The sequence below is a fragment of the Narcine bancroftii genome, chromosome 4 (assembly GCF_036971445.1).
Source record: "Narcine bancroftii isolate sNarBan1 chromosome 4, sNarBan1.hap1, whole genome shotgun sequence".
NCBI classification, from domain to species: domain Eukaryota; kingdom Metazoa; phylum Chordata; class Chondrichthyes; order Torpediniformes; family Narcinidae; genus Narcine; species Narcine bancroftii.
The window spans coordinates 26046204-26073982 of NC_091472.1; the positions used below are offsets into that span (position 1 = coordinate 26046204).

Consider the following 27779-nt stretch of genomic DNA (forward strand, 5'->3'; position numbering starts at 1 on the left):
CATGTTATAATGCAACCAGTGTGCATAGCAAGCAGTCTAAGACCACTCCTGCCAGACAACTTGATGAATCACGCCAAATTTTGCTCGGCTTAGCAATGTTCGACATATCACCTATCAGTGTGGCACACAAAACCACATCACATGGAGCCAAGTCAAACAACAAATGGAGGCAAACACAAAGTTTGGCAACTGCAAAAAATTCTTCTTGTTGTGCTATGAAGGTTTTAATTTAGTTTTGCATAACTTTTTTTTTAAAGTGAGCTAAGATATCATCAGGGAGCTGAATATTAACAGCTGAACTACTACTGGGATAGTGTTGGAAATAGTCAATAGGTTTACATAGAAATCTGCAGTACAGTACAGGCCCTTCAGCCCACAGCGCTGTGCCGACATAATAACCTACTCTACCAACTGTCTAGAATAGTGATTCCCAAAGTGGGAGCTGCTGCCCCCCCTCCACCCTGGGGGTAGTGGAAAGATCCAAGGGGGCAGTGAGGAGCAAGGGGGTGGTGAATGTTTGTTTCTTGATAACGTGTCTGGACAGGACACGTGCCACGTTAACGTCTGCAAAGACCAAGGTCCAGGTTTGTAAGAATTTCAAATCATCTTCAGCTTGTAATGTACATTTAAATTATATATAAATACACTGACCCACCCCCCCACCCCTAATTTTGGCCCCAACTGCCCGCCATCGAGCTCCCAGCTGCTGATCGCAGATCCTCGCCCCGGCCGCCCGCCCATCGAGTTCCTGATGACTGATCCTCGCCCTGGCCACCCACCCATCCAGCACGCGACCGTGATTGGGTGACTTCACATGATTTCCTGTGTAGGCAATATAGTGTGGAATATCTGAAATATGGATTTGTATAAGCACCAAGTAGCCATTATAGAAACCCGTATGCCCACTGTGTGAAAGAGTCTTTTCAAAGGAAACCTTCCAGGCTTCTTGAACATTTGAGGAAAATACACTCTGATAAAGCAGACAAGAACTTAGCATATTTTCAGTCACTTCGAGAAAACTTACAGAAACGGAAATCCAGCGATGGTCTATGTGCATCGTACAACATCTCATTGCTGATTGCTAGATCTGGTGAGCCTCATACAATTGGAGAAGAGCTTAATCTGCCAGCATTAAGTGAGGCTCTGCACACAGTTTTACACAGGCCACCTGAACAAATTATTAAAGCCATTCCTCTCAGTGATAACTCTGTTCAAAATAGAGTGGATGATATGGCTGAAAACATTGAAGGCACATTGTGCAATGAGCTTAGGACAACAGCATTTGGCTTACAATTAGATGCGCTGGGTGGGTCACGTCTCCAGAATGGAGGACCATCGCCTTCCCAAGATCATGCTATATGGCGAGCTCTCCACTGGCCACCGTGACAGAGGTTCACCAAAGAAGAGGTACAAGGACTGCCTAAAGAAATCTCTTGGTGCCTGCCACATTGACCACTGCAAGTGGGACGATATCGCCTCAAACCGTGCATCTTGGCGCCTCACAGTTCGGCGGGCAGCAACCTCCTTTGAAGAAGACCGCAGAGCCCACCTCACTGACAAAAGATAAAGGAGGAAAAACCCAACACCCAACCCCAACCAACCAATTTTCCCCTGCAACCGCTGCAACCGTGTCTGCCTGTCCTGCATCGGACTTGTCAGCCACAAACCAGCCTGCAGCTGACGTGGACATTTACCCCCCTCCATAAATCTTCGTCCGCAAAGCCAAGCCAAAGAAAGAGAAAGAAAAGATGAGTCCACTCTGCCAGGCATTGAATCTTTGCTTCTTTGCTTCTTGCTTATGTTTGTTCCATCAGAGATGAAAGTTTGGTTCAAGAGATGTTATTTGTCAAACAACTATAAACATATACATAAGGGGAAACAGTATTTCATGTTGTTGAGAATTTTTTTCAGAGAAAGCCATCCAGCTTACCCACATTCTTGCTTGTGCAACAGATGGGGCTCCATCGATGATGGGTTGTCATCGTGGCTTCATCAGTTTCTTGAAAAAAGCTGCACCAGGTGTGTTTATGGTGCACTGTATAATCCACAGGCATCATCTGGTCGCAAAATACCTAAGAGGTCGACTTCACAAATCATTAAGCACTGCTATCACAGCCATAAATAAGATCAAGGCACCTGCTCTCAATTCCTGACTGTTTCAACAGCTCTGCACTGAGTATGATGAAGATTTTGAACGTTTGTTTTTCCACACAGAAGTTAGATGGCTGTCAAAGGGAAACTGCCTGAGGTGTTTATGTTCACCTTTTAAAACAGTTGTTGAACTCTTCCAAGAATCCAATTCTGTCCTCTCTGATGAACTATGAAACATCAAGCATGACGTTGCTTATTTGTCAGATGGATTCACAAAGTTCAATGAAGTTAATTTGCAACTGCAAGGAAATGAGGTTAACCTTATCAAAGCCAAATCAGCCCTGTCCACATATCTGTCCAAGTCACAGTTATTCACACATAACCTAGCCCATCACGAGCGTTTCCGAGCCTCTCTGAATTGGAGAAGAAGAGTATACCCAGCTGATGACCTTCATGTGTATTGAGCACACCTGGATCAGCTGCAGAGAGACATGCCTGACAGCTATCAGGATTTGCTTTTGCTTAAAATACCAGCTTGGGTGATCAATCCATTCCTAGATATCAGCAATGATGAAACAGGAATGGTGGAGGAAGAATTGATTTCACTCCAAAATGGCATTGAGTTGAGGCCAAAGTTCAAAAAATCATATCAAGATTTTTGGTTACAAAAAGGCATTTCTTACTGCACTGTGGGACAAAGTCAAGATGTACCTTATTGCCTTCCCAACATCATATTTAGTAGAGTGAGGCTTCAGTACAGTCACCCAGCTTCTTGCCAAGAAACAAATTGAAAATGACTGAACGTGAGGATATAATACTTCTTAGTGTCTTCCAGCCTGATGTTAAGAAGCTGATATCCCTGCACCAAGCACATTCATCTCATTAAAATGGTGAAGACAAAGTAGTTACAGTTGAGATGTAAATTTACCCTTTCATATTGCTAAATAAATTGGTTTACTATAAGTTTCATTTGTGAAATACATATGTTTGAATAGTGTGTGTGTGTGTGTAGTGGGGAGGGGCATTAGGGATGTGGCCTTGGAGCCAAGGGGGCCAGAAAAAGTTTGGGAACCACTGGTCTAGAATTTCCCTACATCATAGTCTTCCATTTTTCTCAGTTCCATGTGCCTGTCTGATAGTCTCCTAAAAGATCCATTGTACCTGCCTCCACCATGGTTTCTAGCAGTACATTCCATGCACCTACCACTCTGTGTGAAGATATATATCTACGCCCCCAAGTGTCAGTCATTTCAGCCCTGGGAAACAACCTCTAGCCATCCACACAATCAATGGCACTCAGCATCATGTTTACCTCTGTTTACTTCAACAAAAATGAGAAGATGGTGCACAAGCTAATAACTATTCTTAATGAGCTGGATGTGTTGGAGAAACATTTTTTATCTCGATGAACTTTCAAACAGAAGACTTGAGAACTGGGGTGTTGCACTCAAACCATGGATGTCATGAAACAACAATGTTCTAGCCAAGTTGCACTGGCAGTTAACAATCCTCCCATGGATGACCATTCTACATCCTTAAAGATTGCTAAACAAATAAGATTGAGACCAAACTCTGGTCTTTGGGTGTAAGTAATTGTTCACTGTCGGGTTCCATAAGTGATGCGCCATCAATAACTCCAAAAGACTAGAAGTTATGTAAAACGGATCAGCTTTCATTTGCAACAGAATGAAGGCACGTCCATGCTGGTCAACTGTCCTGAACTGGGGAGGGGGCTGTGGAACAGTCACCTTTATTTAGGAGTTTATGTGAGGAACCACAGCTGAAAGGGCATGTCCAGACAGCTAAATATACATAGAGTGGTTTACCTCATTCACCCCTTATTTATGAAAGAGTCCAGTAGGGTGAAGTGAATTACACAATAAGTCTTTCAGATGGTCTTGTTTGTCACTGTGATCATCGTAGTACTGGCTGTGACACAGCCATCGAGTCCTGGACAGTCTGGAACACCTGTACGTCATTGGTGTTGGCTTGGTGCATGCGTGGCGACGAGTCTGGCATGCCATCTGCTGGGCCAACACACCTTGGCCCTGGTGCATCATAGGTAATGATAGGTGAAGGGGGTGCGGGGTGATTGGTCATGGTCTCAGGAACCCCTCAGGGCACCAGGTCCCTAACAGAGACTGTGCCCTTGTGCCCATCAGGGTATGCCTCATAGGTCTACTGGGCGTTGGCATGGAGGAGATGGACCCTTTTGACCAGTGGATTAGAATTCTGGCTCCTCACGTGCTTCCGGAGTAGGATCGGCCCTGGGATGTCAGCCAGGCCAGCAGCATGGTCCCTGATCTGTGCTGGCTCGACAGGCCGAAGGGCCTACTCCAGCTCCTATTGTCTATTGTCTATTGAAGTGGACTTCCAAGGGAAGGAAAACATTATTTCATGTGGAGTGGCATTGGTGGCTATACATTGGAGCTATCTGATTGAGTGGAGCATGTTATGGATCTATGTTAATAGTAATATTTAGGTTAAGGTTAAGTTATATTTCATAAAAATGTCTTAGTAAATGATAGAGTTAAACTACTGTATATGTATACTTAGTAATTTTGTTATGGACTGATACAGGGTCACACATAGATCACAGCACATTTACAGAGAACCACTGTATTCAGAGAAGAGAGTTCATTCTTGGAGTCGCAGCATCTTGGAAAGACAGAGTTAATGGATCTGAAGTGGTTCTTAATTATTCAAGAACAATGGAGTGCTTGCTTTATTAAAAACTGAAGTATCTAAGTACTCAATAAGAACTACTAAGGAATCCATCTGTTTTTAAACAAAAGCACAACCCTCTTGAACAGAGATGAGGTCAGAGGTTGTTATGGAATGGTTTTGAAAAAGGAACAGAATTTTAGTAGAAATAAAACTGATAGTCATGTGGTTTCCAAGAGTTGGGACTGACCTTGATGATGTAACTGCCACATGATTTGGAGAAATATATTATCGAATTCAGACATTTTTGGATCAGTTCAGTTTGGAGAGTACAGAAGTCAAAACCTTGTTACACAGGGGTTGGAACTTTGTGAAAGACAGGGTTGAATTACAGTAACCAAAATAGGTGCTGTTGTGTGTTACTCCTGGGAAAAGGGGAACACAGAATAAGTGGCTTTTGAAATAAGGAAGATCATTTCGTTGTCTCTTTGGAAAAGAGGTCAGAATTCTACTGGGTCTATTTTCGTAGGGCCACTTCATTTAACTCTTGTCTGGGTTTGTGAATTCATCGTGGAAGAAAATAGCCACATTCACTGTCTCTTTGAAAAGAGGGGCGATACTTTATGTGGAAAATAGATTTCAAAATCTTCAGTAAAAAGAAGATTTGATACTGGGAAGACAGGAATTATATTCTCTTGTTCACAAGAGGTGACATTGGTGGCTCAAAAGATGGTCACTTTTATTTAAAGAATATCTCTCAAGACATCTCATCAAAAGAATAGTGAGTAAAGAGGCCTGAAGATATGATATTTAAAAGTGCTTTATAATTATTTCTGAACTGAGAATTTAGGACCTTCAAGCAAAACTAAAATGATGCTGAAGTTTTTAAAATGGGCTTTTCAAATTGGGTCTTTAATTACACACACACATTTACATTTTACATTTAGGCATAGTGGGATTAAATTTAGAGTTAAGTTTTGAGATAAGTAAGAAATGTTATGTTATTAATAGTTTAATTAAAACTTATTTTGAATTTACCTTTACTTGGTGAATTTTCTATTGCTGTTCTTGTGTTAGTGCTAACTAAGTTCCTTTAGGTCCAAACAAAAATTAAAAGTGCTCGTAACCATCTACTTGGCACACATTCTGTGGGATTGAGCATATGGGGGCTTATTGAGTTTCCTGGGCCAGTACAAGATGTCATAATTGTAGATGGAAAGCTCAATTCTCCATCTCTATATTTTGTAGTTTTTGATTTTTCCTTGCTGCCGGTTGTTGAACATAAAAGCAACTGCCCATTGGTCAGTCACCAAGGTAAATTGTTTGCCAGTAAGGTAGTGTCTCCAGTGCCGTACCATCTTGGCAATGGCTTGGGCCTCCTTCTCGACAGAGGAGTGTCAAATGTTGGGACCCAGAAGGGTGCAGGAAAAGAAGGCTATGTGACTGCTTGGCTGGTTAATGCTGGCAGCCAGAGTGAATTCGGACACATCGCTCTCCACCTGGAATGGGGTGGATTGTGCATTGTTACCCTGGCAATGTATTCTGATGTGGCTGAAAGCTGCACGGCCACTAACGTCAGGGGAAAGAGGTGGATTTAAAGAGGAGCATAATTGGGGACATAGTAGGACAACCAACCCAGGCACCTTTTCAGGACTTTGAAGCTGTGGGGAAGGGAGAGTTCCAAAAGTTGGCTCATGCGGACGAGGCCAATGACTCCGTTCTCCCAGATGCAGCCAAGGATGGCAAGGTGGGTTGTGCAAAATACACATTTAGCCTTATTCTATGTAAGGTTAAGGAGTTTGGCAGTCTGAAGAAATTTTTGGAGGTTGGTGTCATGGCTGCAAATGCTAATGCTGTCCAGATATGGGAATGTGGCCTGCAGCACATACTGGTGTACCATTTGGTCCATCTCCCATTGGAAGACCGAGACCCTGTTGGTGACGCCAAAGGGAACTCTCAAGAAATGGTAGGGGTGGCCATCTGTCTCAAAACTAGTATATTGGTGGTCCGCCAGGGAGATGGGACCTGGTGACATGCTGACTTTAGATCAATGATGGAGGATACCCGAATCTTGTCAATTTGGTTTCCCACATCAGATATGCAGGGAAGAGGGTACACGTCCAGCTGCATAAATCTGTTAATGGTCTGATTGTAGTTGATGGGAATTCTGTTTTTCTCCCAATTCTTCACCATCACCATTTGAGCTCTCCAGGGGCTGGTGCTGGCTTCAACGATTCCCTCATTGAGTAGCCACTGCACCTCTGACTAAATAAAGGCCTTGGCCCCGGCTCTGTATCATCTACTTTTGGTGGCAATGGGTTCACAGTCAGGGGTGAGGTTAGCGAACAGTGGTGGAAGGGTGATCTTGAGGATTGAGAATCCGCAGGTCATGCACAGTGGGCAAACTTTGGGTTGCTACTCAGAAGTTCAGTGGGCCATTTTAAAATTGCTGGTTACAGACAGTGAGGGGGGTATAGGGCCCATCATTCGCCACTGTCACACTTTTAAGGTGGCTTTGAAAGTCCAGCCTCAGCAATATGGCAGCGCAGAGCTGTGGCATCACCAGGACTTTAAAGTCTTTGGAGTCTGTGCCCCACATGGTCAGAGTCACTACACAGTAGCTGCGAACTTCAGCCATAAAGGACTTCAAGGCCAGAGGGACTTTGTGGCTTACTGGCCTTACTGTGAGGGAGCAATGCTGTATGGTGTCAGGGTGGATGAAGCTTTCTGTGCTCCCACTATTGAACAGGCAGCTTATCTCATGGCCATTTACTTGGATGTTCATCATCGATCTGGAGACTTGGTGCTGGCTAGCTTGATTCAGCATGATGGAGGCCAGTACTGGATCACTGTCTGTAGATACGGAGGAGTGTTCAGGATTTGGGTCCCAAAATTGTGGCGTCCAAGATGTCATCCAATATGGTGACCCCCACGGGGCACTGCTGGGTTGGGTGGACATGGACTTGCTCACTTTCACGTAATGTCCTTTCTTCTCACAGTTAGAGCAAACCACGTCTTTCACTGGGCAGCATTTCCTCAAGTGCTTGTTCAGGCCAGAGAAGTGGCCAACCAGAATAGATCTGTTAATTCCCACTCTGTTTCCTATGCTCTACCCATGCCAGTATTTTTCCTGCTATTTCACGAGTTCTCATCTTGTTAACCAGCATCATGTGCTTTGTCAAGCCTGCTTGCAATTTTCTCAAAAGAAAATCTGTTCTTTGCATGAAAACAAGTCAAATTGCAAATTTTTCATTCAATCTTCACTTCGAATTAACAACTAGAGCAGGAAACCACTCAATATTGCCTCTTTTTCTTTAAATCTTTATACTTGGAGTCTGCAAAAAAAATTACATCATTCACCCAACTTGCACACTGGGATTTCCCCCCCTCCCCCCTCCTAATCTGACCACTTTATTCACTGAGGATTTGGATGATCCAAAATTTAATAACCAACATAAAAGGATCCAAATGACAACAACTTCTCTCACAAAAAAAAGTGACAAATCACTGACATTGGAGACTGGAGACAGACTCTTTACGATGAAGATTCCAGGACCTAATAACATTCCGCTTCACAGATGCCTACAGAAACATATTTTGTTACGTATATATTTATCTTATTGCTTTTTTTCCCCCATCCAAAGCAAACCTAAATCCAACTTTGTTCTTGTGACAGACACAGAAATTAGCAAGATTGCTGTTATTGTCCCACTAAAATATGTCCATAAAAAAATCCTGATGAGACAACTTCTGGTGGGGACATACTTCACATCTTCATTTCCATGTGACATCTTCACCAAGGTCATTAAGTCACCACTAAAATAAATATAACCTTTCATTCTACAAACAGTAAAGGGAAAGAAGTGGAAGAAATCTTCCAATAAGCCAGGACCTGAATTTTATGCATGTTCTTTCGAAACCCAAGTGAATTTTCAGTACACTTATACATGTTGAACTGTATGACACTTATGGATAATATGTTAATATTAAACAGATGTCTCAAAGTTTCTTGGAAACAAAGGAACACTGGGAGATCTGTTTATAATTAACATTGTTGCTGTAATTTTTATTCACACTAGTTGTTTCAGTCTGAGAAAGGTCTGTCCCCCTAAATGGAAGACTGCCGACAAGTTGCATAAAACCTTTCCGCACGGTGATACAAATGTAGATCTGAGAGGTAAAGCAAAAGCAAATAGAAATTGGATCCAATAATTTTGGTTGTTTCATTTAGTCCACATGAAATTATTTCATATACCATCCATGCGCCAGTTCCTCCACACACAATCCAATATTCCTGGCAGCCTTCTCTTCAAGCACTTTGACAAACCTCTTTCACCACCCACGAAGCAGACAATCCAAAATATTTTCCAACCTAATTTATGGACAGTTCACTCTGAAGCCAGAATGGCTATCACCTGCTTTCAATTATCTGAAGATCACTCCTTGTAAAAGACCTTGGTTAATTATGCTACATTTTGTTATTTTTCTATAAGTGCAAGGATAATGGTCCCAAAAATAAGTTAATGTGGATTGCTCTCAAAACCAAAAAGATGTTTGATCTTGACCCCTAACACTACCTCATAACTAATGCACTTGTAAGGTCATTTAAGACTCATGTAATGTTTTGGAAATGCACTCCAAAAGAGACTAGAATTATATCAGGTCCACCTGTCTTAATGAGAAATATCTAAATTCATTATGAGCAAAAAAATTAAATTAAAGACAATATCTACAATCAAATTTTAGAAATTTATTTTCAGACAATGATCTTCCAATATCAAGTGTGTGAATATGATGGTGTGTTCTGGCACTATCCATGTTGAAGGAAAATTAAGGGGCAAATCATCCTGGTGAGGCAGGATGGTCTTCGGATGTCTTGAGGGTACAAGGCAGAGGCGTTTATATCTATTTTCCACTGCATTAAAGATTACACATCCAATAGTTTGCCTTGTGTGTGGTCACAATTCCTGGGCAAGAAAGCATAGCAACCAATTTACACATCCCACAAAGAGCAAATGTACTATGACCTGGTAAGCTGCATTTGATGGCGTTTTTGAAGGGAAAAAATGTTAGTTGGGAAACGAGAGGAACTTTTTATAATTATTCTAACATCTCATAGGAAAAATCAAATAAAAGTCCTTCGTATAGCATTTCATCCAATTGAAACCATGGGGAATACTGATGGATAGGCATTAATAAGAAATCCATGCTGCAATCAAAAAGGAGTGTAATACATTTGGGAGAATGCAAAATGGTTGTGGTGTTAATCCAGCTAACTCACACATGAGAAGAGAGAAAGTAGACATTTCCAAAAACCATCGAATAATGTTCCAGATGCAAAGTTAGAAACTAAAACTGAGCATTTCAGGAGAATAGTTCAAAAGAAATAACAAGTGAAAGGGCCAGGCACAATGTCAGGATAATGTTGAGTTGGGCCCACTGTTATTTATAATTTAGGTTCCTCGTGTGGGGTGGCATGGTTGGCGTAGCAATTAGCGCAATGTCTTTACAGCACCAGTGATCAAGTCTGGGATTCAAATCCCACGCTATCTGAAAGGTGTTTGTCTGTCCTCCCTGTGACTGCGAGTTTTCCCTGGGGCTCTAGTCCCCGTTCCCCCCCACCATCGTTCAAAATGTACGGGAGGTTAATTGGGTATAAAATTGGGTGACACGGACTTGTGGGCCGAAATGGCCTGTTACCGTGCTGTATTTCTAAATTTTTTTTTAATTAATCTGGATTCACGAACTCGATGCACATTTGTCTAAGTTGTTCAGATAAGTTAAGATGAGTTTTCCACTGCTTATTAAACATGATATTAGTTACTATATTATTATCATTTTAACCCTAACAGGAGCCATCGTGTCATCTAACACAGAAACAGACCCTTCAGCCCACCTCATCCATGTCAGCCATCAAGTACTACCTATTCTATTCCTGTATAGCAGCTCATGGACCACAGCCTGCATATGCTGTCAATTCAAGTGCTCAATCTTCATCAATGTTCTGTGTACCTAAGGAGGAATCCCCATTCAGATGGCAAACGCAGGCAATAAGATACCTAGGTGTGCAAATAAACAAAAATCTAGGCCAATTATATAAACTCAATTACAATCCACTAATGAAAAAATTACAGGACGATTTAGAGCATTGGAAAGAGCTACCACTAACACTGATAGGAAGGATAAACTGTATTAAAATGAACATTTTTCCAAGGATACTATACTTATTTCAGGCATTGCCAATACAACTGACAGAAAAATTCTTCAAAGAGTTAAAGAAAATAATAAGGAGATTTTTATGGAGAGGGGGGAAACCGAGGATAGCACTAGACAAATTAACAGAATGGTATAAACAAGGAGGCTTACAATTGCCAAACTTCAAAAATTATTATAGAGCCGCACAATTAAGGTACCTATCAGATTTTTATCAAACAAGGGAAAAACCAGACTGGACGAGACTAGAATTAGATAAAATAGGGGAAAAGATACCTGAACACATATTATATAAATGGGACGAAAAATTGGTACAACATAGAACTTCTCCAGTATTACACCATCTCCTCAATATATGGAAGAAGATTCATGTAGAAAGAAATAAAATAAATTACCAAATACCAAAACTAATATTGACGCAAAATAAGCTACTCCCTTTTACAATAGACAACCTTGCCTTTAGAAAATGGGAAAAAAAAGGGATTAAAAGAATAGAAAATTGTTTTTCAGGAAGTAGATTCTTATCCTTTGAACAAATGAGAGATAAGTACAATATAACGGGAGATACAGCGCTGGCATATTACCAACTGAGATCCTACTTGAAAGATAAATTAGGAAGCAACTTGAGTTTACCAGAGGGAAGTAACCTTGAATATGTGATTACAGATACAATGTTAATCAAAAGATTTATAAAAAATATGTATATTAAACTGCAAGAAAAGGAAAATGAGGAAACAAATGGTAAAACTAAACAAAAATGGGAACAAGATTTAAATATAAAGATAAAAAAGGAAACATGGGAGAAGTTATGCTCTGGAACGATGAGAAATACAATAAATACGAGGCTGCGTATGATACAATATAATTGGTTACACAGACTATACATTACACCGCAAAAGTTAAATAAATGGGACCCAACAGTATCTGATAGATGTTTCCGATGTAAAAAAGAAAGGGGAACAACAATTCATGCAATCTGGACATGTGAGAGAGTAGAAAAATTTTGGGATGATCTCAATCAGATATTAAATAAAATAACAGAAAACAATATACCAAAGAATCCAGAGATCTTTCTCCTAAGTAACATAAAAAATAAAGAATTTGGAATTGACTTGGAGGATGCACAAAAAAGATTTGTTAAGATAGCCCTAGCTGTAGCAAAAAAATGTATTATGTCAACCTGGAAATTGGAAGATAATTTGAAAATACAACAATGGTATATAGAAATGAATAAATGTATTCCATTAGAAAAAATAACATATAGTTTAAGAAATAATATTGAAATATTCGAACAAGTATGGGAGCCTTACATTAAATACAATAGCGAAAACCTACCGGGAACAAACATTACCTAAGTTGATGGAAGGAGAAGAAAAGAAAAGAATGGACTCAGTAGAATTTCTGGTGTATTTTTGTTGAATGACAACATTGTCTAACTGAATTAATGCAACCTAGATTGTATAACTAAAATGGATGAGAGGGGGGGGGGATGGGGGGGTGGCTTGGGAGGAGGGAGGGGGGAGGGAGAAAAAGTCACTGTAAATGTGTGGAAAAGAAAAAGTGTATATCATGGCTATTGTGATTTATGGTGTGAAAAATAAAAAATTTAAAAAAAAAGAAAGCACATCAGCCTCTCTACAATAGTAGAATTTAAGATGAACGATACATGAATGTGAAGGGGAGGGAGGGATATCTATCAAGTGCAAGGAATAAAGATTTAGTTTGAATGGGGAATTACATTTGGCGCAAACCCTGAGCTGAAGAACTTTTCCTGTGCTGTACTGTTCTATGTTCCATGGTTAGACTATTGGAAAGCAAGCAAGAACCTTGATTATTGGGATACATGTTATAATTCCCATTGTTTAATTGGTTTAAAAATTAAATTGTGTTCAGTTTTCAATAAAAATCGTTTATGTCAAAAAAAAAAAAAAAATGTTCTGTGTACCTGGCTCCACACCCATTTGGTGTATTTTTGATTCCAAGCACCCTCTGCATGGGGGAAAAATATCTTCCTTCAGATCCCCTCTATACCCCACCACCTTTATTTTTAATTTTAATTTAGACATACAGCACGGTAACAGGCCATTTCGGCCCACGAGTCCGTGCCACCCAATTACAACCAATTAACCTACGCCCCCCAGTACAGGGAGGAAACCAGAGCTCTCAGGGAAAGCCCACACAAACATGGTGAGAACATACAAACTCCTTAAGGACAGCGGGTGATACAAACCCAGGTCATTGTTGCTGTAAAGGCATTGCACTAACCACTATAGGCCTTGAGAGAACAATGGAGCAAACAACTTGGGATCCTAGCCGATTGGCTATTTGCAAGCCAAATGAGAAACATTGTGCACAGAGACGATAAAAAAAATTGCAATGCGAAGGAAAAATTTGGCCCTGTCTCTTTCAATTTTACTTCTGGATTCATCTTCCAACAAATCCCACATTGTTTACCTTAAAAGGCCGAACCTATTTTCGAAAAACCTAGTTTCAATATGGAATTTAAACCGATTTCACAAGGATTGGGTGAATATTTGGAAAGGATGAAAAAAATTGCAGGGCGATGAGCTAAGTGAGGAGTGTTGCACCAACGAGTTCAATGATTGATTGGCGCAAGTACAACAGGTCGAAAAGTATGACCTGCAGCAGGCTTGGACCAAAATCATTCATCAGAAGTTCAAGACTGCCACAATGAATTATTTTTGTGCTTCCAGCTTCAGTCTGCAATATTGCTGCAGGGAGAAGATGGCAGGCAATGCTGTTCAAACACCAAAACTGAAAATTTAAATTTAACTCAAGAATTTGAGAGGATTTACCCTGCAGGAAGCTGCTAACCCGAGCTCCTACACATGGGTTCCAATATGTAAGGAGACTCAGAACTTTTGTTACAATTATACATTCCACATCGTTGGAAACATCAATTGTTTGTTACATTGTTTTTCTTTATGATGTGCAAAAGGTCTCGTGTGTTTCCCTTCTGTTTCCTTATTACATGCCGAGAAGCATTTAATCATTCTGACATGCTTAACAAGGTTGCTGTATAAATATAAATCTTTTAATCCGTTAACAATGCAAGTATTGACATTAAACCAATACCTGAAGCAACAGTCAGGCAAGAGAAGCATAGCCTGTTTAAGAATGTACAGTAACATCCTTGTTATCCGGAATTCAAGCAACCGGCAACTAAATAAGCAGTAAACAGATAATTAAGCAAGAAAAAATAAAGTTTTAAATATATAATTCAAATTGTAGAATTAAATGTTCTCTGAGGTAACGCATAAACCTTTTTTAAAGATGGGAGCAAACGTTCAGCCAGCAGAGAGCCTTCATCGCGCATTGCTCGTAGCAGCTGTTTGAATAAAGTTGTGTTTGAATAAAATGGCGTCGCCCAGGATGATGAGCTGGTTGATGCTTCTCGATGTTAGCATATCCCTGCTGAGTAAGTGTCTTTATCTTTATTAAAATATTCCCTAGGACCCTGAGAGAGGTTAGTGAACAAATAGTGGGAGTGTTGAGAGAAATATTTAAAATGTCACTGGCCTCGGGGGAGGTGGCTCAGGTTGTTCCGCTGTTCGAAAAAGAATCCAAAAGTAAACCTGGTAATTATAGGCCTGTGACTCTGATGTCGGTGGTGGGTAAATTAATAGAAAGTGTCCTTAAAGATGGTATATACAACTACTTGGAAGGACAGGGATTGATTTGGAGTAGACAGCATGGTTTTGCACAGGGGATATCATGTTTAACAAATCTTATAGACTTTCTTGAGAAGGTTACTAAAAAGGTTGATGAGGGGAAGGCTGTGGATGTTGTCTATTTGATCTTTAGTAGCTTTTGAAAAGGTTCCCCATAAGAGGTTAGTAAGGAAGGTGGAAGCATTAGATATTAATGATGAAGTAATGAATTGGATTCAACAATGATTGGATGGGAGATGCCAGAGAGTAGTGGTGGAAAATTGTTTGTCAAATTGGAGGCTGGTGACTTGTAGAGTGCCTCAGGGATCGGTACTGGGTCCATTGCTGTTTGTCATATATATTAATGATCTAGATGATAGGGTGGCAAATTGGATTAGTAAATTTGCAGATGATACAAAGGTTGGTGGTGTTGTGGACAGTAAGGAAGATTATCAAAGCTTGCAGGGTGATGTAGGACAGTTAGAAGAGTGGGGCTAGAAGATGGCAGATGGAGTTTAATGCTGATAAATATGAGGTGCTACATTTTGGTAGGTTTAATCAAAGTAGGACATACACATTAAATGGTAGACAATTGAGGAGTGCACTGGAACAATGCAAATAATTCCCTGAAAGTTGAATCACATGCAGATAGGGCGGTGAAGAAGGTATTTGGTAGGTTGCCTTTCATAAATCAGAGTTGGGAAGTTATGTTGAAGTTGCATAAGGCATTGGTGAGGCCAGGTTTGGAATACTGTGTGTAGTTTTGGTCGCCAAAATATCAGAAGGATATGAGCAGAATAGAGAGAGTGCAGAGGAGGTTTACGAGAATGTTGCCAGGGTTTTAGGGTTTGAGTTACTGCGAAAGGTTGAGCAGGCTGTGACTTTATTCCCTGGAGCATAGATGATTATGGTGTCATTTGCTAGAGGTATTCAAAATTATAAGGGGGACAGATAGAGTCAATGTAGATAGGGTTTTTTTCCATTGAGAATGGGGGAGAATCAAACAAGAGGGCAAGGATTGAGAGTAAAATGGGAAAAGTTTAGGGGAAACATGAGGGGGGATTTCTTCTTGCAGAGGGTGGTGGGGGCGTGGAATGAACTTCCGGCAGAAGTGGTAGAAGCAAAATCGTTGTTAATATTTAAGGAAAAGTTGGATAGGTATATGGACGGGAAAAGTATGGAGGGTTATGGAGAATGTTGGCCAGTGGGACTAGGTGGGAGAAATTGTTCAGCATGAACAAGAAGGGCTGAACTGGCTTGATTCGGTTCTGTAAATGGTTATCTGGTTATAGTATATTACTAAGTATATTAGCAAGGCTTTTTCTATAAACTTGGGGATGGGGGGTTAATTATCCATAATGTTATTGTTCGTCTTTCTGGCCGCTCTGTGGAGGGGAAGGAAGCTGCAGTTGCAGCGACAGTTAAAAGTTTTCAAAGAATATGACTGAAAAGTAAAATGCTTTAAAGTTTATATATTCATGCAAGTGACATTTGTTCAGTGTAAGTATTTCTGTCTTTTGAACTGTTTATTCTTTATGCGGGTGTATTAGTCGAGCATTGTAGGAGTCAGTCTCAATACACTGGAAAACTCACTTATCCAATATCTATCAATCCAGGAGTTTTACTGTATTTAGATATTTTTTAAAGCAGTTTTCAGGACAACTCCAGTTCAAGGAGCAGTGTTGAAACAAATGTTGACTTGCTTGATGTGCTAAGTCTCCTGTAGCTGTAAATTATGTGTTCAGCCCAATCACTCAGGGCATAAGTTCCATAGTTTGGACAAATAAGCTGTGTTAAATATCAGCCATGGCTATCAGCAAAGTGGATTTTACTCCACTCTTCGTTAAGCAATTATTACAAATATTTTTCTGAGCATTTTGGTTTGGTGAGATTACTAATTACTTTTTATCTTTGATAACTTGAACAAAATTAAATCACCTTCTGATTCTGTTCAAATAGCATTCCCACTCCCCGTTTGAAAACAAAGATATTTTTCCTAACTAGGAATAATGTCTACTTTTTATGGTAAACTTTTGAGCCATATTCCAGTCAAAACTGTGTCTCAGTGTATAATTTATGAACAGTAATTATTTAAATTGAAATATGATTTTGAAATTGGACAAGTTTGTGTTCACTGCATGCACCAGACCTGATGTCACCAAGGGCTAAACTCTGCAACTGTTTTTTCCTCCATCATTTTTGTGAACAGCGTAAACAGATTGGTAATTTGAATCCAAATCCCTTCTGTATCTAATGTGGAATAACTCTAATGTAAAGCCAATATCATCATTAATATTTTTATTGCTTCTGTGGATGTCCCAGAGGACAGAGGGCCAATTGAAATGTTAAGACAAGCCACGTTTTAGTATGGGAATAATTTATTTTGCTGAATTAAGTATTTTCCTGCCATCCATAATATTCAATAAGGGATTTTTTTTTAAATAAAGGAGCTTTGTGGACAAGTGTCCAGCTGCTCTGACCAACATCTCATATTTTTCATTGAGAATAAATGGTCAGTGGTCAACCGTGGATTGTGTGCTCACCAAGTTGCAACAATGGTCAGAGCTCAAAAACAGGCAGAAGTATCCAAGGCTGCTAAATTTTATGAAATTCAAAATTTTCATCATGTCCATTCCATATTCAGCAGTTTGAAAAATGTGAAAACCTGAGAGAAAGTGCAAATTCTGTTGATTAAAGCGGAAGGTTTTGAGGTTTGATCGAGACCTTAAAGAAGAGGGATGTAAATAATATATTGCTACTAAATCCAGAAGCAAAGATTAATTAGTGAGGGTGCTTAATAAGGAAATTAGTCAGAAAAATGAGGGTGCAAGAAATCACTGATGGACAGTATCAAGGAAAATCCAATGGCATTCTGTGAGTATATAGCAATCACAGGTTTGGGGTATGGAAATTCACAAATCCAATAATTGTTATTAATCTGCAGGGTCACACAGTTAGGCCTACCGGTTAGCGCAACACCTTTACAGGACCAGGGTTTGAATCCCTCGCTGTCTCTAATGAGTATGCATGTTTTCCCTGTGTCTGCGTGGGTTTCCCCAGGTGGCTGCAGTTTCCTCCCACCTTTCGAAACGTACCCGGGGATGTAAATTGGGCGGCATGGACTCGTGGGCCAAAATGGCCTGTTACCATGCTGTATGTCTACTTTTTTTTTAATTGAGGAAGAGAATGAAAGCCTTTGGCATGGAAGATTGGTTCTAAAGGTTAGGATCCTGAGCATTAGCTTTACAAAAGTCCATGTAAATCAAATCCACTGCTCATATACACTTTCAATTAATTTAAATCAAATCGGTCAGCCAAGATCACTGCTTCTCTAAGCCACGTTAGCAGTCTTTGATTAGTCCCTGCCTTTACAAGCAATCGTTAATCCTCACTCCTTCAGAATTGTTTCCTGGTCCTTCCCTACCACTGATGTTCGACTCATAAGACTATAGTTACCAGGTTTTTTTCCCGGCTGCCTTTCATGAAAAGGGGACCATGTTTGCTGTCCTCCAATACCTTGCTCATGCTCCGCAAAGATTTAAAAGTCTCAGCAAGAGCCTCAGCAATCTTCCTTCCTGCCTCCTAATAACTAGGACCATACTTTTGGCCTGAAACTATGTGGAAGTTGACTGAAGATTGCAACTTTAATAGAAACAACTATTAACCATGTTGCATTAATAATGGATTAATACAGTATTGTGGTGTTCAGCCAAACAAAACACCTCCTTTCCCAATACAGAAAGCAATGCAGAGATTTCAGCCAAGTATAAGAGCTCATAGCATTGTGGAAAGTGTATGAGCATCAGCTGAAGATTGGTTATCAGACAAAAGGCAGGGAGTCAGAATAAACAGCTCTTTCTGAGTCTGGAAGGATGCAAGTAGTGGGGTGCCCCAGTTCAATTCTTGGCTCGCAATCATTTCCAATTTACTTGGGGAAGGGGGTAGAGCGTAAGGTTGGCAATGATATGAAAAGGATGAGACGCCATGTTCTGATGAGAATATGTGGACTCTGCATTTGGTTATAGGTTGAATAAGCCGGCAAAAAAAATGACAAATGAAGTTAAATGCAGCAAAGTGTGAGGCCATGAACTGGTGCAAAGGATTGAAATTAATAAGAATATGAACAGGAGTAGGCCATCTGGCCCATTGAGCCTGCTCCACCATCCACTTAGATCCTGGCTGATCTGATGATAGGTAGATGGAGATAAGCCTGCCTTTTCCCCGTATCCCTTACTTCCCCCACTATGTAAAAAGATATCCAGATTTGAATGACTTATTGTCTCGTGCACCAAGATACAGTGTAAAACTTTGTTTTGCATGTTATCCAAGCAAGTTAATCTCGAATAACACAGGTTGTATAAAATAAAATGAAATTGCAGAGAAAATGTTTAGCTACAACAGAGCATGGGCAATGTCATTTTACCAATGAGAGGTCCATCAAGAGTCAAATCTAAATGCAGATGACCCAAATGGAAAGAAATTGCAAATGAGTAAAATACAAAGGGATGTAGGTGCTCTCAGAGCACAAATCACAAAAGTGCATCGAGTTGGGAAAGCAAATGGAATATTGATCTTTATTTCAACGTACCATGTTGCTGTAATAAAGCCCTGCAACTCCTATTTCTCCAACAGATGTTTGGCAAAATATTTAACCCTCAAATTTTATCTAATATTCAAATGTCAAATCTGTATTATTTAAATGTTCATTTTTAACCCTTACAATTTACATTACTCAGGAAAAACAGTCAAGCCTTTTTTTTTATAAACCGTAACTACTTCTGACAAAAAGGTGCAAAATGTTTCATTAATTCATAATGCCGAAGCTTTACACAAACTTGCAAATGTTCAGTTAAGCCCCAGATGAGCAACAGAGTAGATGACAAAAATAATCACGTTCATTAGGACGTCAAAATTAGTGCAGCGCCAGTGACCCTGGTTCGAATCCAGCGCTGTCTGTAAGGAGTGTGTATCTTCTCCCATTACCTGCCCAGGTCTTCTCTGAGTGCTCTGGTTTCCTCCCACCCTCCAAAATTTATGAGATTTCTAGGTTAATTGTGTGTAATTGGGCTGCACTGGTTTCAAGAGCCAGAAAGGCCTTCCACCATGCTGTATCGTTAAATCTAATCCCAAAGACCATGAATGAGGAAATAGTGTTTTTTTTAAAATAGCATTTGTAAACTTTGGAAGAGTTTCCTTAGGATAGGGATCCAAAGACAAAATCTTCTGTCAAAATACAGGATAATTTTAATATATGTGACAACTATCCAGTGTTCAAACATTGTACGCTAGTGCGATAAAATGGCAACTCAGCATCCTTAGATCCATAACTAGAGGCTGAATCATAACATAATAACCTACCAGAAAGAACAACTTCAATCAAGTCCCCTTCATGAATATCTTCCGCTGATATCAGCCTCTGTAAGATGTTCTCAGAATTGAGGTCATGGCGAAAGAGTAAGATCTTGTCATACATTCCAAAAAAGCCACATTCCGGGAACTAAAACAAAAGCATATTAAAAATTTACAAATGCCAAATTCTGCAAATTTTACAAACAACTTGACTCAATGTTTAAAAAGCAGTATTTTAAGCAAAATAATCCCAACATAATGAATAACCTAATTTTTACTGCTCCAATGGACTTGGAAAATTTGTATACTTCAACTGAAAAAAAAAAAATCACTAAGATGACGTTCAAACATACACCTATTAGCATCAAAAACTTTGGTTAGGCCACATTTAGAATACTATGTGCAATTCTGGTCACTCGGTTACTTTGCTGTACTGATTTATGTTATACTGTATTAACAGTGTATCATTGAGATCAGGCAACACAAGCCTTTCAAAGAAAGATTCCAAAGCATTTTTCCACTAATTTACACAAATTACAATCAGTTCTAAATGATTATAGTGTGGTGTGTGGCTGCAGTTATAGCTCTGGATTAGAGCTCTACAGAAGACACCCACACTCGAGAGTACAAACAGTGCTGATTTATTGGGTCATTTGCTCTGCCTTTTATAGGTTGGCTGAGCCTTGCTGCTACATCATCAGCAGGTGTGGCTGATTGGTGGCTTTACGATCCGCTGATTGGTCTGTTTCCTCCATTGCCATTGTGGCCTACGGAAGAAGGCTGTCTAGGCCCATGCTGCCTGGTCGATCGTCATGTTCGGACGTCGTTACTTGGTGTTGGGCCACGGGTCGATAGAATCACATGCAATATGTCCCTAATTTTACACCAAATGTAAATAAGCAATTAAAAATTGTGCCTGTCCTCAGTCCCGAATCCTCTATTCACCGCCAGTACTTTGTTCTTAAAAAGAAAATAATTGAAAAAAAAAATCTTTGTTCCAGTACTGTTGTAGAACTAATCCTCTCAATTTCGGTTAAATTAGATAAAGCTCATTAATGAATTTTTATTTATGCACTTTCACCTCCCACATGACAGCAGGCTTCTACAATGTGCAAATACGAGACTAAATGAGAATCAGAACATACAAAATAGCTCTGCCTTTCAATAACATCACAGATGATCTGATCTTGGCCTCAGCTCCACATCTACTCCTGCTCCTCTCCCAAAATTCAGTATCCATCAAGTTTTGAATGAGATTCTGCCTTTACATCAAACATTCCAAGGCATCTCATGAGAAATCAGTGCAATATGTAAAGGCGCTGGAGAAACTCAGCAGGTAGCATAGCATCTGTACGAAGTAAAGGGTATCCAACGTTTCGAGCCTGAGTCATTCGCCCCATTCCTTGACGAATGCCTCAGAAATTCATCAATTAAGGGAGACCGTCAAACTTCAGTCTCTCATTGAACTTCTGTTCTTCGTGAAGCCAGTGACATCAGCGTTTATTTTGTTTCACGTTCAAATTAGTTTGCCACTGTATCAAATAAATTTTGCATCTGCTAAAAAGCAGATGGGGGAGGATTTTTATAATATTAAATAACTGCAGAGAGTTCAGTTCCAGCTGCTGACAACCGCCTGTATATGCCATGCTATAAACTTCCTATTCCTTCAGCACTGATGTTTCAATGGTGTGGAGTAAATTAAACACTCTAACTTTTTGAGCACTCCTGCAGCATTTGCTGCATTACTTCCAAGCTCTGAACTGATTGCTTTAAAGGAGCACCTTATAAATCCACCTAGTTTCCATGTGCTCCACAGCGTGTTCTTCTTGTTTTCTTGTGAAACATCACACGTAGCTCACCAAGAAACAAAGAACTTGCTTTATTTCAAAACCGCAGAGTTCAACCCCTGTTTAGCCAAACAAAGGAATTTTTCATTGCTAACAACTGGATGTCATGGTTAAGTCCTGCAATGCAGGATATAAATTTATAACATTGAGGAAGCAAACCTCTGTTGGAAAGTGCAATTTATTGGTTTAAAGACACCATTAAATATTAAAAGAATGAAAATAAATCCAAAATCACATTTACAGTGTCCTCCATAATGTTTGGGACAAAGACACACTTTTTTTCCTTTATTTCCCCATGTCCACAGTTTTAAATTTATAATCAAACAAATCACAGCTGATTAAAGTGCATGTTCCAGATTTGATTCAAGGTTATTTGTATACATTTTAGTTTGTAGAAATTACAGTGCTTTTATACATAGCCCCTCATTCTGGGCACCATAATATTTGGGACATAGCAATGGTATGTATATTAAAGTCATGCTTGGCACTTCGTTGCATATCCTTTGCAAGCAATGACTGCGTGGAAGTCTGTTATTCATAGAGTATCTTCTCTGGTGGTGCTCTGCCATGGATCTACTGCAGCCATCTTCATCTCCTGCTTGTTTTAGGGGGCGCGTTCCCTTAGGTTTTCTCTTCAGCGATGTCTCTTTTTTTCCATTTCTCAACTCTGGTCCTCGTGTTGCAAAATGGCAACTACAGACTCCAAAGGTGATCAAAAGTCTAGAAACAAGCCTATCTCTCTTATACCTGCACCACTGAAGCAATTAAACATACTCGAGTACTCACAAATACCCGTGAAGCCAAATGTCCCATATATTATGGTGCCCTGAAATGGGGGAACAAAGCATAAAAAATGCTGTCATTTCTACATGGCCCAACCAAAATGAATAATAACCTTGAATAAAATCTGAAATGTGCATTTTAATCGCATGTGAAGTGTTTGATTACAAATTAAAAACTTTGGAGCAGAGGCCCTACATTATGTCAGGCACTGTATATCAATATCAGTAAATTCAACACTTTAAAATCAGCACCTAATAACATGCAAGGCAGGTGCAACACTGTTGAAGATCCCTGAAACTCAGCAGTTACAATCTTTGAAACTGACTTAATAAGTTCCTAATGCCTGGGGGGGGGAGGGGGGTGGTTGGGGAATGTTATAAATTTCAGAAAAACACGTTACAGATGAATTTACAAGACAGAAAGTGAAGGTTGACATAAGTAGAATTTTAACTAGGATGTAAAGGCTCCTTACAAGGGCGCTTTGTTAATGGAAAAGAGGTGAAGTGGGACAATGCAGCAATTCATTTTTTTTAATGTGTTTCAACTGATGGATGTAGAGACATGATCAAATCTAAAACTGATACAACATGGGGAGGGAAACATCTGCTGAAAGGGTATTTTTGTAGATTTTGGGACTGAACCAATTGTAAAGTGCCAACTGTAAAGCAGAAGATACATAAATAATACAAAATAAATTAGAATTGTCAAAAGAAAGAATTTCAATGATAAGCACCCAAATTCATCACCAAACGGTTCAATAAAAAATGGGAAACGAACATGATTTTATTTAAAATTCTGCGACTGCAGGTCTGCACCCAAGATGGCGGCGCCCGTTAATCGGCAGCAGCCACAAGGGGCTGCAGACTCCGAGGAAGTGTAGGACTGGAGCAGGGCACCAGAGGATGGGAAGATCATGTCCAGTCTGAGAAGGGGAAATGGAGGAGATGACCCCTGGGACGGAGACCACCGCAGTGGACCAGCGAGGGGGCTCTGCGGCTAAGGGACCAGTGCATGCGGTGGGCTTCTGGCGACTTGAGGCAATGAACCTGGGAAAGCTATGGGCTGCTGGAGACTGGCTCGAGCTGACTGGAGGGGCACCGCGCATCAGAACCGAAATGAGAGGAGGTGCCAAGGAGGCTGAAGGGTTCCCGACCGTGTCGGAGGTTCAGTCTGGAGCTCGGGTTGCCAGTGGTTCGGACTGGACTCTGTGTGGCTGCAGAGACTGCGGAAGTGCTAGAGGCAAGTCTATGGACACACTGTGACTCTGCGGGAGGGGGGGGGGGGGGTTGGGTGGGGGAGGGGATGGACTCCCTCTTGCTTCTCTCTCTTTCTGTAAGAGGCGTTTAGGCAATTCCTGCAGTGGCGAAACTGTCTGCTTTGTAGCAGACAAAAAGAAATTTCATGTAATATGCAGTTTTATTACTAGGATAATAAATTGAATCTTGAACAGACTCTCAATTTCGGCATGCAAAAAAAATCAAGACCTTAAATTTGGAAGTTAAACCTGCTGCCTGTTACAGAGATATCAATGACATACAGCAAGCACCTCAAAGGACAGGAGGGGTACAACCAAAGTTGTCTTCACAAAGTCACTCAAATCTATTGGCTGAATAAAGGTCAACATCGCCCCCCTCCAACCCCCCCCTCCCCAGCCCCAAGCATCAACCCCAGCACTGAGAAACTAATTACAATCAGCTGGCTTTGTTAAACAGGTCCCAGCACTGATGCTTGATATCAGACTCCTCTGTGAACCACATAAATAACGTTGCTAGAAAGTAGGTCTAAAACCAAGTATCCTCCAGCAAGTTACCCTCCTTCTGACATCCCAAACCCTAACCAGCATCTAAGTCAGGGTGCAATCACAAAAGTTGCTGGAAATGCCTGGATGAGTTTAGCTCAAAAAGCTCAACATCATCAGGAAAAGGCAGCTTGTTTCATGGGTAAACCACCCACCACATAAACATACCTTCCTTCTACTGTGGCTACCATCAATACAATTTACCAAATGCATTGCAGTTAGTTGTACAGGTTATTCTGAGCTTAAAAGATTGAGCCACAGAGTTAATAAATACGATCAAAAACATGAGGCATGCAGGGACACCATCAGCTGGATGTACTTTCCAAGTGAGATGTAATCGGAAGCATTTTGTCAACCTGTTATCTTTATTAAAATAGTTCAATAGGAACACCTTCACCAGAAAGACTGCCCCTGTTGGACACGACAGCTCATAATTACCTTCCAAAGATAATTATGATAGGCAATAAATACCACTGCCATTGCCAGCAACACACAGGTTTGTAAAAATAAATAATTGCTACTTGTTATTCACCTGGATCCATGAAATTGTACAGTTTTGAGTATCTCAAACATTTGAAAAGATAATGAAGAAAAAGCCCCAAATGCCTGTCTGACAGATCAAAAACACTCTTCAGGAGGCAGAGACCTACTGTCTGCAGAATACTTCATGAACAGAAATGCAGAAGTTATACTGCAAGATGCAAACCATGATTTAGCCACAGAAACAGGATGACCAGATTACAGTTTGCCAAAAAGTATTTAAAAGAGCCTGTGGAATTCTGGAAAAAATCTTGAGGGCAGATGAGACCAAGATTAACCTGTATCAGTGTGATGGCAAGAGCAAAGTGTGGAGGCATAAAGGAAATGCCCAAGATCCAAAGCATACCAATTTGTCTGTGAAACATGGTGGTGGGGATGCTGTGGCCTAGATATGTATGGTGCCGCAAGTACTGGAGCACTTATCTTCATTGATGATGTAAATACTGACGGCAGGAGCAAAATGAATTCTGAGGTGTATAGAAACATCTCATTTGCTCAGGTTCGAGCAAATGTCCCCAGACTCATTGGACAGTGCTTCATCCTACAGCAAGACAATGATCCTAAGCATACCGCTAAAGGAACAAAGATGAAAACTATGAGGCCAAATTTCCTGAACATCATGATACCCTGAAATGAGGGGACCATGTATAAAAAGTGCTGTAATTTCTACAAGGTCAATCCAAAATAAATATAAATAACCTTAAATAAAATCTGGAATGTGCACTTTAATTACATTTGAATTGTTTGATTACAAATTAAAGACTGCAGAGCACAGGGGCAAATAAAGTTAAAAAGTGTCTTTGTCCCAAACATTAAGGAGGGCACTGTATGAATGAAAAGTGCTGTCATTTTTAGATGGTCAAACCAAAATGTATACAAATAACCTTGAATAAAATCTGGAACGTGCACTTTAATCACATGTGAACTGTTTGATGACAAATTTAAAACTGGGGAAAATAAAGGAAAACAATGGAAAATATGGGGGCACTGTATATTTTTCTCTACATCAGGCAGCATCGATAGCAAACCCAGAATACTGCTGCTCTGCTTGCTGTACTTGAATCAAATCATAACTGATTGCAGTTACATTTAGACACAACAGTGGATCAGGCCCTTCCATCCCACGAGAGAGTGACTCCCCCAATACACCAATTAACCTAAAGCCCCGTACGTTTTTGGAGGATGGGAGGAAAACCGAGCACCCAGTAGAAACCCACAGAGACACGGGGAGAATGTACAAATTCTTTTTGACGGCGCCAGGACACTGGCGCTGCAATCTTTGGCTTGGCTTCGCGGACGAAGATTTATGGAGGGGGTAAAAAGTCCACGTCAGCTGCAGGCTCGTTTGTGGCTGACCAGTCCGATGCGGGACAGGCAGACACGATTGCAGCGGTTGCAAGGGAAAATTGGTTGGTTGGGGTTGGGTGTTGGGTTTTTCCTCCTTTGCCTTTTGTCAGTGAGGTGGGCTCTGCGGTCTTCTTCAAAGGAGGCTGCTGCCCGCCAAACTGTGAGGCGCCAAGATGCACGGTTTGAGGCGTTATCAGCCCACTGGCGGTGGTCAATTTGGCAGGCACCAAGAGATTTCTTTAGGCAGTCCTTGTACCTTTTCTTTGGTGCACCTCTGTCACGGTGGCCAGTGGAGAGCTCGCCATATAATACGATCTTGGGAAGGCGATGGTCCTCCATTCTGGAGACGTGACCCATCCAGCGCAGCTGGATCTTCAGCAGCGTGGACTCGATGCTGTCGACCTCTGCCATCTCGAGTACCTCGACGTTAGGGGTGTGAGCGCTCCAATGGATGTTGAGGATGGAGCGGAGACAACGCTGGTGGAAGCGTTCTAGGAGCCGTAGGTGGTGCCGGTAGAGGACCCATGATTCGGAGCCGAACAGGAGTGTGGGTATGACAACGGCTCTGTATACGCTTATCTTTGTGAGGTTTTTCAGTTGGTTGTTTTTCCAGACTCTTTTGTGTAGTCTTCCAAAGGCGCTATTTGCCTTGGCGAGTCTGTTGTCTATCTCATTGTCGATCCTTGCATCTGATGAAATGGTGCAGCCGAGATAGGTAAACTGGTTGACCGTTTTGAGTTTTGTGTGCCCGATGGAGATGTGGGGGGGCTGGTAGTCATGGTGGGGAGCTGGCTGATGGAGGACCTCAGTTTTCTTCAGGCTGACTTCCAGGCCAAACATTTTGGCAGTTTCCGCAAAGCAGGACGTCAAGCGCTGAAGAGCTGGCTCTGAATGGGCAACTCACTAACCGCTACGCTAAGCTCGCCACTCCAAAGTTCAGCAGGTTGGAAAATCTTTCTATTCTAAAAAACTACCTTACTACTTGACAGCCAACACCATTTACAAATTTGTTAATGATGTCATGGTCGTGGGCTGTATAAAATGAGGTGATGTGTCAGGTTACAGGAGGGAGATTGAAAACTTGGCTGAATGGTGTACTACCAACAACCTCTCACTCAATGTCATCAAAAGCAAGAAGCTGACTGTAGACTTCAGGAAGGGAAATCCAGAGGTGTACATCCAGTGATCATTGGGAAAAAAAGCATGCTAGCGCCTCGCTTCCTCAGGAGTTTGCAGAGATTCATTATGACCTCGGAAACCTTTGCAAACATCTATAGAAGAGCAGTGGAAAGTGTGCTGATGGGCTACATCGTGGCCCCAATACTGCTAAGCTGAAAGTCCTGCATAAGGTAGCAGACACAGATTCGTACATCACACGCAAAACTCTCCTCGTCATCGAGGAAATCTAGATGGATCCACACCACCCAGGACATGCTCTGTTCTCATCGCTGCCATCAGGAAAGAGGTGTAGGTGCC

At 40.9% G+C, this 27779-nt stretch overlaps 1 protein-coding gene across 2 annotated transcripts in view; it reads right to left on the reverse strand.

Annotated features, from left to right (window-relative positions):
- The window catches only part of prkd3 (protein kinase D3), a 384168-nt gene that overhangs the window by 200250 nt on the left and 156139 nt on the right, over positions 1-27779 (reverse strand). For both annotated transcript variants that reach the window (XM_069930973.1, XM_069930972.1), the window contains exon 2: positions 19998-20136. In XM_069930973.1, coding sequence (XP_069787074.1) covers positions 19998-20136 — 139 coding nt within the window. The remainder of the gene's footprint in view (positions 1-19997; positions 20137-27779) is intronic.